Below are 14,759 nucleotides of genomic sequence, written 5' to 3'. Positions count from 1 at the left end.
CAGGGGCACAGAGAGAGAGAGAGACAGGGGCACAGAGAGAGAGAGAGACAGGGGCACAGAGAGAGAGAGAGACAGGGGCACAGAGAGAGAGAGAGACAGGGGCACAGAGAGAGAGAGAGACAGGGGCACAGAGAGAGAGAGAGACAGGGGCACAGAGAGAGAGAGAGACAGGGGCACAGAGAGAGAGAGAGACAGGGGCACAGAGAGAGAGAGAGACAGGGGCACAGAGAGAGAGAGAGACAGGGCACAGAGAGAGAGAGAGAAAGAAGGGCACAGAGAGAGAGAGAGACAGGGGCACAGAGAGAGAGAGAGACAGGGGCACAGAGAGAGAGAAGACAGGGGCACAGAGAGAGAGAGACAGGGGGCACAGAGAGAGAGAGACAGGGCACAGAGAGAGAGAGACAGGGGCACAGAGAGAGAGAGACAGGGGCACAGAGAGAGAGAGAGACAGGGGCAACAGAGAGAGAGAGAGACAGGGGCACAGAGAGAGAGAGAGACAGGGGCACAGAGAGAGAGAGAGACAGGGGCACAGAGAGAGAGAGAGACAGGGGCACAGAGAAAGAGACAGGGGCACAGAGAGAAAGAGACACGGAAAAAAAAGAGGGAAATGGAGAAAGACAGAAAAAGAGAGGGGGTCGGAAAAGGCAGAAAATAGGGGGGGGGGAGAAAAAGAGAGGAGGGCTGAATAAGACAGAAAGAGAAATGAGCTTAAAGGCCAGATTCGTTGTTCACACATGTTTTATTGTCTGCGATAGTTCATCCCCCCCCCTTTCCTCTAACATAAATCTGAACAAGTTGCATCAGCTGGTTCGGTCATGTGCGCTTTAGGCAGCATAATGCAGGCAGCTCTAGCCAATCAGCTGTCAGTCACAGTGACCACCTCAAAATAATTAGGGGCCATTAAGCAGACAAGAGGCAGGACGAGCCGTTGTCGTCCTGCCTCGTGTGTTCTCAACTAATAGCAACACTTGACATATCGGAATGTTATTGCAAGAGACACAAGTGCTTCATGTTTAGAGTCGAAAAGTAAAACTACGAAGCTGCTCACACCACAACATGTCACATCACGACGGCTGAGAAACAGTTATAATTACAGGTTATGTCTCTTTGGAAATTTCTTGCTTTGATCAAGATGCTAAAATATGCGTTAGTTATGGGATAGAGTTATGTTTATTTTAATTGTTCTATTTATTTGTAATTTGTCAAGTGACCCATCTCTTAATAAATCTCTTTCAATCTTACCTTCTGCCATTATATAGTGTTTGATCCCTCCTTTCAGTTTATGTGGTGTCTATCACTCGTTTCAGGTATTCAGTTATTCTCTCCCCCTTATTATGAACAGTCATGGCTAAGAAAACTGGCTATAAAACTGAAGATAAAAATAGTTAATTTTTTTAATTCAACACAAATATTTCTTATTTATCCGTAACTGGAGAGAGATAGTAAGTAGAAATAGGCTAATTTTAGATTTTATCTTTATACTTAAAAATTTAACTATCTTTGAAAACTCACTTTTTCTTGATTCAAAAAATTTAGCATAACGAGTGACTTAACACGTCATTTTTTTTTTCTAGTGTAGTCTAGTCGGACTAAATTTTAATATATCAGAATCCAAAAAATGCAAGGGGATCATATTTCAAACTTCCGAAGTAAACTACCTCCACTTAAACAAGTCAATTTTACAGCTTGAGCAAAGGTTAAAAGGTGTTGTAGACATCAGCTAAATTCTATAGAATTTTTATATGTAGAAGCACAATGTTTATTTATTTCCGGAGATAGATTTGGAGTAATTTGTCAACGTTGACTATTTAAGAAAAAAAAAAAAAATTTAGGAAGCTCAAAATGGAGCGAGAGTCATTGAAAATTTCACGAGAGCCTGAGTCATATAAAATTTTGTGAGTTGATTTGATTTGGGGGCTTACAAGTCCAAATAAATCTTTGTGAATTGAATTATCAGATTCATTAGACTTGATTAAAAAAAATTTCTATAATCTTTTTCCTTATTTGTCCAACAGCTAAATAATTTAAAAAATAAAAATTCTCGTACTAAGAAATTGAAGTGTATAGATGTGGAGGAATGTGTTAGCATCAATTAATACTCCATGTTTATTTTTGTTTTGTCGAGAGTATCCACTTCAACATAAAGGAGTAGGGAATTGAGAATAATCTGAAGATTTTAAAATCTCAACCAAGCTTTTGTTTTTTTTATATTTTTAAATCAAGTTACAAAGACTAAAAATAATGAAGAATTGTTTGATGAAAAATAATAAGTGATCAAAATGTAAATTTTATAATTTTACTATTTTGGACAGTCCTCTGTCTCTTAATCTTTTTACGAAATTAAAAAATGTGTCTGCTTTGGTATTCTATACCAAAGTAGTACTGACCACAATGTTGTCTACCTATATTTATAAAAGAAAAAACTTTTTGATCTGACTATGGTACATAGATGATGCATAGCATTTTGATGTATGGCCCATCAGGTTTCTTAGATCAGGAAACTCTTGGACACTAAATGTTGCTTGACTAAGGAAAATGAGTCATACACAAAAATGCTATGCGAAAACCATGCAACAAGAATAAATCATTATAATTTCCCTTATTTCAGTTGCATGTCATAACATGAGATGCAAACTGCAGATCAAAACCGGTTTTGAATTTCAGCTGAAAATACTTGCCATATCTAGCCAAACTGAAGAGGCATGAATTTAATTTACTGCAAAACAAAATTTTGTTATTCATTTAAAATCCATTCATAATACATCTTTTACGATGAGTAAAAAAATCCTATCTCATAAAAACAAGGTCTGTGATAGTCGGCTCATCTTAACCTGGGATCAGTCAAGTTGTGTTAAGCTTACTCTGGAGTTAGAGAAAGAAAACAAAAACAAATTTCCTACTTTGAATATTGTGCAAATATAGGAATTTAGTATTGCAATGTATGTATTATTATTATTAGACTAATCAAAATTATGTATCTGCCTTAAGTGAAACTATACTATTACTTCTATATCTGAAACCGAAACAAAAGCATTCTTCAGGTATCAGGTCTGTTATTGCAGACCTCAATAATCATGGTTATTCAGTCTTTCTGATAAGATCTATAAGCATTACTATCTCTAAATGCTCAATTCATTTCAGACTAATGTACTATCTCTAAATGCTCAATTCATTTCAGACTAATGTACTATCTCTAAATGCTCAATTCATTTCAGACTAATGTACTATCTCTAAATGCTCAATTCATTTCAGACTAATGTACTATCTCTAAATGCTCAATTCATTTCAGACTAATGTACTATCTCTAAATGCTCAATTCATTTCAGACTAATGTACTATCTCTAAATGCTCAATTCATTTCAGACTAATGTACTATCTCTAAATGCTCAATTCATTTCAGACTAATGTACTATCTCTAAATGCTCAATTCATTTCAGACTAATGTACTATCTCTAAATGCTCAATTCATTTCAGACTAATGTACTATCTCTAAATGCTCAATTCATTTCAGACTAATGTACTATCTTTAAATGCTCAATTCATTTCAGACTAATGTACTATCTTTAAATGCTCAATTCATTTCAGACTAATATACTATCTTTAAATGCTCAATTCATTTCAGACTAATATACTATCTTTAAATGCTCAATTCATTTCAGACTAATATACTATCTTTAAATGCTCAATTCATTTCAGACTAATATACTATCTTTAAATGCTCAATTCATTTCAGACTAATATACTATCTTTAAATGCTCAATTCAGGAATAGCATCTGTTCTGTGCTCATGATTGTATCCTCTCAGAGATTACTATGTTGCGCGTGTGCGGAGAGGATGGTATAGTATTCTGTTGTCAAAAGACCATCCTCCTAAGCATTAGCTCCTCTTTTGGGAAGAAGTGAAATATAGATTCGTTTGCCATATTCTAGAAAAGATAACACCAAAGGGAGCCTATTCTTGCCAGTATATGCATACACACACACACACACACACACACACACACACACACACACAAGATGTCTAAAAATATATTCACACTTCAACTGTCATCAGTATTGTCTGGACAATGGTCATCAATTTGAGCATAATTACATGTATCTTCTTTATTCTAAGCTATTCCATTTCACTATGTTTATAAATAAATGTTTTATCATTTTAAATGAGTACATTTTTCAGACACCATATATAACTATTTTTCTATACAGTTGGATTTCCTTCAGTAGATTTTTAGAGCAGAAAATTTTTGATTATATATAAAAATTTGAGTGTAGATTTTATTTGCTTCACAATTTTTTTTTCATGCCTTAGAGCTTGTTCATTAATCATGCATGACCTTTTTTCAATTAAAAAAGGGGGGGGGGGGCTTGCTATTGATGGAAAGAAAAAAAAAGTTTCTTGGGGCATTACTGCTAGAATCAGCAGCAATTTTAATGGCAATTATCTGGTCAGGATGTTGGTTGGCTCCAAGAATTTATTCAGACTTAAAAGACAAAAAAGAAACTTGGGTGTGAAGAAAAAAAAATAAAGAAAACTACCTTTTTTTTTTTTTTTTAAATCTTACCAAATGATGTCTTAGAAAGAAAACGTGTATTTTCTTTCCATTTTTCTTTTTTCGTTATTTCTTAAAGTGGTTTTTGTTATATTACTGATAGTAAAACTAGGCCAGTGAAAAAAGAAAAAAGAATTCGCAAGAAAAAGAAAAAGTGAGATTGTTTTAATCTATTCAGCTCCGTTTCTCCTTTCAATTTGGAAGTGCTAACAGCAAGTGAAAATCTACAATTCTGAACAATGTGCATCCAATTATTTACTCTCTAGAGATGGAGGAAAGAAAAAGAGAAAACCCATCTTCAAATGTCTTCTTCGAGTCTTTCTTTTGATAAAGAAAGTCAAAAAGCCTAGATAGAGTCTACAAAAGTTGACAGAACTATCCGTTTGTTGGTATCTATCTAAAGATAAAAAGCTATCCCTACTTGTATTGGCTTTATTCTAACTATTGTCTTTGTAACAAAAAATATGATTAAAATAAGAATTACTCCCCTTTATCTTCAATATAAACAAACACTTTGAAGACTCAATGATTTCTGCTAAAAATTTACCGCAAAAAAGTTCTTACACACAATTCCAACAATTTATATTAGGACTAGCATGACTTACTAGAAGCAAAATAATGCAGCAATTGCAAGATAATTTATATAAACAAAGGGGGTTTTCCAACTTAGGATTAAAAGTTTATTTTTCCATGCAGTTTTATAGGTTGAAAAATTTCTAAGATATATATATATATATATTTCATTCAGACTTTATTGTTGAATACTCTGACTGCTTACTATTTATGCCTGCTTATTCAGCATTTGTAAGCACTTCATGTCCCATAATTCTTGTGTTAATTTCTGGTAGTCTTGGGGTAGAATGCTAGCTTATGAAGTCAAGGGTGTCTTCATGGCTGGATTGGAATCCTCTGACCAGAAATCATCACTTCCTATACTGATGATTGCATATGCATGAAACACTAGAGTCTGTAGAAATAAAAATAATCATTAATATTTATTTATCCTTCAGAGAAAATCCATTTAATCATGACAGAGTATGGATACATACTGCATGGGTAGCTGTGCAACTGAGGCAAAGGTTACATAATTCCAAACCATTCATTGCTCAAGTCAGCACTGCTTGATTCCAATGGCAACAAGAAATCCATGACGACTGGAAACAATGCAAAGATAAGCATAGAGCACCACATACAGCACGTGGTATTCCCAAATATTCATCCATTTCAGTACAGATCAGATTCAATGTTGCTTAATTTCAGTGATTTAATTTATGTCAACGTGATGAAACTGACAAAAATCAAATTTAACTGATTCTTTAATTGATATTGACTGAGGAATTGGTTAAATTTGGGATCTGTAGCTCAGCAGACTGAATTTTCAGTGTTTTCATGAAACTGTAAATATCAACTGAAATTAAAAAAGATGAGACATTTTATGTGGCATAGAAAATTTAGCAGACAAGATCCACATTATCTTCCCTTAATCATTATCTGTCAATGAGATAATATACTACTTCTGGAAACAAAATTAAATTCCTTCCAACGTGGGTGGTTTAGAAAGCAGATTCAATCTCTTGTGGCAGTTTTCAATGTTTATTTTACATCTTGCAGGAGGAACTTTTCCGAATAATATAAGCACATAAACATATTAAAGATATGAGAATCAAACTTAGCTTGTCCATTTAATTCAAGTCAACATTGGTAACAATTATACCATCAATAACCACTTTTTAAAATAGAATAAAAAAATGTATTCAGTGATAATTGATAAAAAATTATCCTCATAAATATATAGATAAAAGAATTTTCCACTCTGAAGAAATGTTTAAATTTGAATACATCTGCAATTTAAAAGGCCAATAAATTAAAGGATTCATATTAATAAAAGGTGAGATATAACTGAATAAACATTTTCCCATATATATATATGATCCAAACATAATTCTCAATGAAAAACCAAGACACGGAATAATAAAATAATGTTAAAAAATACACATTGTTGGTGACTACTCCCTTATTTAAATATACATCTTTCTTTCGTTGGAATTTCTTAACCCATTTTATATATATTATATGGTGTGGGGATGTTGTGTCTATCAAGAGACAAGTATTTTTGTAGCAGAGCAGAACAAAAAGAAAAGTTAAAAAACTAAAAAAAAATTAGTTAGACATATCTCATTATAAATTTATTTCAACTTTATAGACAGTAGAGCAGGCTGGCTGAAGGCTGTAGCTTAATTGGCAAACGAAAAACCTACCTATATTGCTTGGGGTGGGGGATGTACTGAAAACACCAAAATGGCCGGTAGTATTTTAGATTTTGAGTGAGGGTACAGATTTCAGCTAGCCTGCTCATTTGAACATGCTCTACAACCTGTAGAGTTTAAATAAATTTATAATATTGCTAACTGATTTTTGGGTTGTTTTTCTTTTAACACACACACATGTATATTTCGTTTTTCATTAAAAGCAAGTTAGTAATTTACTGTTAGCTTAAGGGTTGTCAAGAGTATAGATAGATCGATATGTTTTTTTTTTATAGCAATACAATATATGTACAATATCAAAGATATTCAAATTGCCTTCCTCAGTCTTTCACTACCATTCTCCTTTTTGTGTGTTTTGTACATTTGTTCAGGTTATCAACCTAAATATTTGGCCTTTTTTCTTTAGGTTATAAAAAATGATAATTTATATATTTTTTTCATTTTTTGGCACTAGTAAATACATGTGATAGAGAAGAGAATGCTTCTGCATTGTTAGCAGTTGGACACTGTTCTTGCGAATGACCTTATGTAGATTAAGCATTTTGACTTGCATCATAATGTTGAATACACACATTTGTTGTTTTCATGTATCAAAGATCAAAATATTTTAAAATATTTAATATTCAGAGAAAAATAAACTTAACATAGAAAAAAAAAGGTTTTTTAAAACTAAATGTATTCTACTTTTCTCATGAAAGACAACACATGACAAAAAGTAATTTTAAACAATTTGAGTAAAAAACAATTAACATTTTTAGAATTAACTTTTTTCTTTCATCTTCCTAATTTTTTTTATTTTTTTATTTTTTTTTTTTTTTAAATATAATAAAGTTGACTTTTTCATAAATTTTAATTGCTTAAAGTGTCATTGTGCGACAAGAGATTTTCTATGACAGGAATATTTTTTTGCCGAAAGCAAATTAAAATTGTAAGAGTGCTTAAATTATCCCAAACTAGGCATCCTATAGATTAAGGAAAACTTAACCTTAAAAAATTTAAAAAATATAAAGAAAGAGAGAAGGTCACAGCATAAGTATTCTGCTTGATTATGGCTGTGTTACACGGCATATCAACCTTTTTTTTTTTTTTTTTTTTTTTTTTTTTTAGTTAATTTAAAAAGTTGTGGAGTCAAAACATTTTTTAATTGTCTTTTTAACTGATAACCATCACATAAGAAAGATTTTGATGCTTATTTTGGTTTTTACCATTTTTGCATCACTTTAAGTAAATATAATTATCAAAAAGTATTTTCATGTAAAACAAACTCCAACATGTTAAATCCACAAAGTATCGAAATCAAATGCATGGAATTTATAAATTACTGACGAAAAGAGAGCCTATGGCCGATCAATTTTATTCATATAAATTATTAGTGGATTAAGATTTAATCAAAGTCTGACATTTTAAAATTTCATTGTTTCCATTCAAATTATTGTCCATATTCTAGCTGCTACTTCTCGACTATGATTTGACCAATGTGCCTCCTGACCTTCTTCAGATATAATTAATCATAATGAGGCTTTTTTTGCTTCATATCCAATGATGTTGATTATGTGGTGCATATTCTAGTGCTTTCTATGCTTTTGAACTGGTCGTTTTGACATTTATTTTTACATCAATGAACAATAAACCTGAAGAACTAAGGAGTGTGCACATTGGTTGAAACAATCAGAAACTAAATAGCTATGTTGAGAAAAATAATACAAACAAAAACAATCTATTATATAAAGTGCAGTTTTCTGTGTGTATGTGTTTATATATATCTAAAAATTAAAAACTACAAAACAAAAATCCATAAAGTTGCTATATTCATGATCAGCGTGGATCTAGATGAACATGTAAAATTTAGAAAATATTCATTCTGTAAGGGTCAATTGGCTAGGTTTCGTCAGGGAAAGGGATTGGTTTTTCAGTGTTTTTATGTACTAAAATTTGAAAAGAAAAATGCCGTTTCATTACTAGAGGAATTTATTATACAAAAGGAAAGTTGTATATGTGTGTATATATATGTCCAACTCGAAAGGAATGAGTTGGCAGAGCAGAAAGATAGAGAGAGGTAGTTTTAATAAAAATAAGTTACTTTTACCCCGGGCAACACTGGGTAGAACCACCAGTATCAGAATACTCAGTTATAACAGTGGTTTCTAGTGATCAATTTAAAAAACATTTCAGTTTATCATTTTTAAGAATAAAATTCTAAATTAAAAGGAAAGTATATAGCAGAAAATTTCAGTTGTGAAAAATGGAATTATTAACCAACCCTTAAATTAGCAGTTAAAAAACAAAAAAAACTTCAATAAGATTACCCCATAAAGTGTTTTCTTATATCAAAGCACAATTCTATAAAAAAAAAAAAAAATTACTTTCCATCTACAGAACGAATATTACTACTTTAAAGGAATAGGCTTAATAATAAAATTAAGAAGCCAAATATCTTTATAAAACATTATCTGCCAAACCCATGGTTATATCAAAGAAACACTTAAAGCCTTACAAGCAAACAAAATTGTTAAAACTAATACAGCAATATTAAGTATCTACTTGGGTTAAATGTCATAATCATAATAGAAATAATCCCTACACTAAGTTAGTGTCAAAAGATATCTGGCGTTTCTTTAATATATCCTGAACCATAAAACAAAATTATTTTCTAAATTGTTCAATTTTTGGAGTGGGTATTCTGGTAATTCTTAGAATCACTAGTAGATATACGAGTATGGCTTGTCCAATTAAACGCAGACCTTATACGGTGTTCTCTACAGATCGTTCGCTTATGTTGGAAGTTGCAGATTTATTTTTCTATCTCATATGCTGGCAGAGGATGTGAAGTCTGATCTTACATGTACAGACGCCATGAAAGTTTCATGAGTTTCTTCCGTTGTAACCTGTCATTACACTTGTACTTGTTATTCGGCAGATAGAGTTTATAACTATGTCCATTATGCAATGCTATGTAATAGCTCCAACATGCAAGCTACAATGTCGCAATGTACGAGTTAAACAAGTTGATAAAGTCAAATATCTGGGATACTGGATCACATCTGATAGAAGGGGCACGACTGAAATACAAAATCGCATAGCTGCAGCTAAAGTCACCTTCAATCATGACCAACAAAAACATTAGAAACCAAATTCAGAAAACTCTGAACATATGTATAGTCTGTTCTATTATACAGTTGTGAGTGCTGGACAATCATCAACAGCACAAGGAAAAGACTAGACGCAACTGAAACTTGGTTCCCGAGGAGAATTTCAAAGATCTCCTGGACAGAAAAGAAAACAAACCAGGAGGTATTAGAAATGGCAAACACAGGAAGGTATCTTATAAGAACAGTACGAAAAAGACAAATGAGACTCATGGGCCAGGTGTACAGAAAAAGTGGAATAGAACAGATTAGTTTGACAGGAAAGATCATGGGTAGAAGAAGCAGAGGATGACAGCAAGAAACATTGACAATCTGAATACCTGAGCAACACAAAAAATGCCCAACAATGAATTCATCAAGAGATAGAGAGCCATAGCCGTTAATACCTGTTGATGATGATATGATAGTTAATGTTGAGTTTCCACTAGAGAATGCAGAGGAATGACAGTGCTAGGATTCTGTGGATTTGTAGAATGCATGCTGATGATGGAATTAGGTTCGACTCTCTGGTATCGAATCTGAAGGTGTTGAGATTGGCGTCTGTGCTGACATGTTAAACAAAGCCCTGGTTGGATAAATCTCAGTTGACCAAGGAAAAGGCAGGCTATAAAGTCGAGTGACTCAACCAAAAATTTCCTCAAGTAATGGCACATCAAAACTAACAAATAAGTCCAAGGAGAAAAATCACTCCATACTACCGTCAATGTGCAATCCACATCTGATATGAAAACTACATGCTAATGAGCAAAGAAAGGATTTTAATATAGTGAAAATCCAGCTCCCAAAACGGCAAAAATTTAAATTGCATCAGTCTAGTCTCTTTTACCAATGAGGAAATAACAAAATGGTGTTTTATCAGAACAGATACTATACTTTACTCCTAACCAATAACTAAGGTTAGAAGTGTACATTCCAACATGAGGTTAAAACTAAGAGTAGATTTTTTCAGTTAAAAGTTAAGTTACGTTCCGACAATGACGTCACGTGCAGAGGAAGCTGCTAAGCTGATATGACAAACGGGAAGAGATCTTTCTTTGTCGATTAACCAGCAAAGAGAAAGAGAGAGAGAGAAAGCAGTGGGTTGTTAGTTGCTGTCTCTCCCCATGAAGAAAGGGGTTGGCTATTTGACACACATCCTTATGTACTATAAAGAAAAAAACCCAAAAAGAAACAATCAAACCTTGAAGATTTGCATTTGTAGATGTTTATTAATAATGATTATGAAAACTATCAGGACGAAGACAACAGAAAAGATTGAAACTTCAGCTGCCACCTCACCACGACTACAAAAATTGTACCAGTTGATTCTCCCAACAAAGTAGATGCATTGTAAAATGAAAAATCAAACTTGGGTACTAACTAGAGTCGACATTAGAAAAAAAAAAAGCAAACGATGATCTTTTATTTTAGCAGCGAAGGATGTGATTGAACCTGATTCTAGCATTCATCAACAGGAATGTATATCTGCCTTCAGAGTTTTTCAACATTTAGTCATCGTCTCTGCAGAAAACCACAAAAGATGAACCATACTCCCTCTTAACAGAAAAAGAGGCAACATTTTCTGTCCACGTTTCTTTTGCCTGGAACAGCATGTTAGAGAAGATCATGATGACGCCTACCATATCCAGGTTTAAAGTTGTCTTGAACAAACATTCAAATGGTATAAAAATGCAATTGTCTTTTTACATGGCTTATTGCATCTCATATGAATGAAATTGATAGATTGATAATGAAACAATACATAAAGAGATGAAAATCAAACTTAGATATTAAAAAAAATAAAAATAAAACGATGGTCTTTGCAATGACAGAGAAAATAGAAACTTCAGCTGCCACATCACTACTTTGGCTACAGAAATTTATTACATCATCGCTTTTGCCCTTATTTGAGCAGCAAAAGATGCGAGGGGACCTGATTCTATCATAAAGCATCATCAACAGGAATGACACTATTTTTACAGTAGTTGTTCACTCCAACATCTAGTTGCTGTGTCTGCAATCACCTGTAGATGTACCATCAAAAAGGTGATATCCTGTCCGTGTTTCTGCTCCCTGGAACAGCCTACTAGAGGAGTTTGTGATAATTTCCATCATACTCAAGTTTAAAGTCACCTTGAACAAACATTCAGATGGTATATTGATGCAATATCTTTAATGTCTTTTTACATGGCTTGCTGAACTTGGTTTATTTTTTACTAATGAAATTGATTGACTGAAAACAAAACAATATATAAAAGGGAGGAAAGCTGACTTGAGTACTAACGTGAAAAGTATGCATTAGAAAAGTTGCTTAGCCGATTCGGCTAATGAACTGGACAAACCATGAATATTAAAGTAACCACACCCCAAAAATTGAATGAACAAAAAATAAAAATAGGGTTGTTTTTGCATGGAGGATTATAACAAGGAAACGCCAAATAATTGCAGGCAAAAGATTTTGGGTTTATTATAGGTCAAGAAATGTTGGGGGGAAGGGAAAAAAAAAAAAAAAAAAAAAAAAAAGCTAAAATGGGCAACTACGGATTTTTGGCCAGCCAACACACAGCGACAATTTAATTCTTAAATACCAGACTAATGTTCTTGGAGTTCTCCAAATGGCGCATAATTTCAGGGTTATCTGCAAGCGCGGTATAGCTGCTTTTCATCTTTTCGAAATCACTGTGATACTGCACCTGATGAAGAGAGGTCAACCTGCAGACTTAAAAAAAAAGTTATGGTATGGGGAGGGAGGGGAATATAGTGAACAAACAAAAAAAAAAAAAAAAAAAAAAAAAAAAAATGGAAATATAGATTCAGAAAAGCAGAATTGACTTTATACCAAAAAAGTGGGAAGGAGGAAAGAAAAATGGATCTTGGGAGGTTATTCCTAAAACCTACTCCATTTTTCCATCTTTTCAAATATTCACAGTCTACCTAAAGGCGACACAAAAAGGATTGTTGGTAGAAAGATTGCAGCAACGACAACTAAATTGAGGATACTCGTTAAATCCTATTATAATTAAGAAATTGTGGGTGTGTAGGTCTGCAACTAAAATTTAGAATATTATTTTAAAAAGGAACATAATGCTAAATACTAATCATTATAGTTAACTACCTCAGTTCATAAATCTAAGTTGCTCCCATAAGTTTCCATGCATATAGATATGCATTTGGCAAAAGTGTGGTATTGAATGATAAACTTTAAAATTCTATGGACTTGTTATTTTGAAGATTTTGGGAACTATTATTACGTTTTGTTATTTCAAATTTTATTTATTTCGTTACTTTCACATAAAAAGAATCAAAGCAAATGTCTTTTTTGTTTAAATCAAATCTAAGCTTGGGGGGGGGCAACAATTTTTGTAGCAGTTACATTTTTATTTGTTTTCAGCTAACAACAAACGTTACTTATTACAAATTGTTTTTTGGATAAAAGAAAAAAAAAATAAATTAGTCCTCACCCAGAATTCAACCTAATTAAAAAACGAAAGTGTAGAAAAATCTTCATTACAAAACAAAAATGTCATATTCCAACAATCATGTAATCAATCAAGTACTTTTTTATATATAGAAAAGTATTTTTTAACGATTTTGAGCGATTAGTAGTATACAGTAGCCATTTCAAGACAGATTTTAAAATTTTGGTAGTTCGAATTTAGTTATCTATATTAAATATGGCAGACCAAGACACACCTTGCTTTGTCATAACATTTGATTACGTTAGTTTAAAAATCTACGTAATCAATTTACATGATTTTTGGAATATAACATTTTTGTTCTGTGACGAATACGTACATCAAAGATGTACTTTTCTTTTTTTAAAGTTGAAGTCTGGACTTGCACTGAACATTTTATTTCGTTTATTTTCTGTTTGGTAATTGTGATAGTGGAAAAGGAAGTAATATTTAAAAAATAAATTTTTACTAGCACTACACAAAGGAGAAGTGAGGAGGGTGGGGAGAATATTTTTTAAAAGAACAAATCAACTAAAACTGTCACTCAATCTAACTCTATTAACTAGAAATAATTGTAATATTGAGACCATTGAAAATAAATAGTACATGGCTTAACAAGTAGAGTTATATCTCATCTAACATTAAGTAAAACAAGCTTTAAATTAACATGACCCCCAAGGTTGGGAACCAATCACAATAAATAAAACTAAAAGCACAAATAAACTAAAATTACAAGTTATAATTAAAAAAAAAAAAAAAAAAAAAAAAAATGTTTGTATTATTTGAACTACTGTTCTCATCATGGATGCTATTCTCACAATGTTTCAGTCAGACAACTTTCTTCAGATACATTTTGTCGAACACAGGGAATTTTTACATCATCAAGAACCTATAGTGCAACAGATAAAAGTGCTAAGTAATAACCAATTCTAAGTGATTGGTCTTCTAGAATTTGAACAAGGTTCGTACAGATTTTAAATGTCCATTTTCAAGAACTTTAAAAAAATTTTCAAGGCCGTCTTCAGACAAAATTCAAATTTTGGAAACAAAATTTGGGGGTTGTTCTATAATCCACAGCGATTTGAAAGTGGTAAAAATCAAATATATGACAAATAAATGTCACCATAGCAATAATAGATACTTCATAACCTGCATCATTTATTCAGTGTTTTTTGTTGTTGTTTTTCAAGTAGTTTTAAATGTTTTTTTTATTTCATCCTAAATATTAACTTTCTTTACAGCTTTTAAAACTTCCAAACAAGATGGCTGCCGTCTTGTACATTTTTGGCCCGGCTGGCCTTATATTCGATTGGGGGGGGGGGAAAGGAACACACACACTTCCAAGGCCTTTTCCAGAAATTT

The 14,759-nt window shown here is 32.6% G+C and overlaps 1 protein-coding gene across 7 annotated transcripts in view; it reads right to left on the bottom strand.

Annotated features, from left to right (window-relative positions):
• LOC145259805 (LIM and SH3 domain protein F42H10.3-like) overlaps positions 1 to 14,759 on the bottom strand; it is a 398,993-nt gene that overhangs the window by 97,767 nt on the left and 286,467 nt on the right. For 6 of the 7 annotated variants that reach the window (XM_080117590.1, XM_080117591.1, XM_080117592.1 and 3 more), the window contains one exon: positions 12,531 to 12,635. The exons of the other annotated variant lie outside the window; for it this stretch is intronic. In XM_080117590.1, the coding sequence (XP_079973716.1) occupies positions 12,531 to 12,635 (105 nt within the window). The remainder of the gene's footprint in view (positions 1 to 12,530; positions 12,636 to 14,759) is intronic. 7 annotated transcript variants of the gene reach the window in all.

This window comes from Euprymna scolopes, chromosome 35 (assembly GCF_053919585.1).
Source record: "Euprymna scolopes isolate OS-2025 chromosome 35, ASM5391958v1, whole genome shotgun sequence".
Lineage (NCBI taxonomy): Eukaryota > Metazoa > Mollusca > Cephalopoda > Sepiida > Sepiolidae > Euprymna > Euprymna scolopes.
This window is presented reverse-complemented; position numbering and strand designations above follow the sequence as displayed.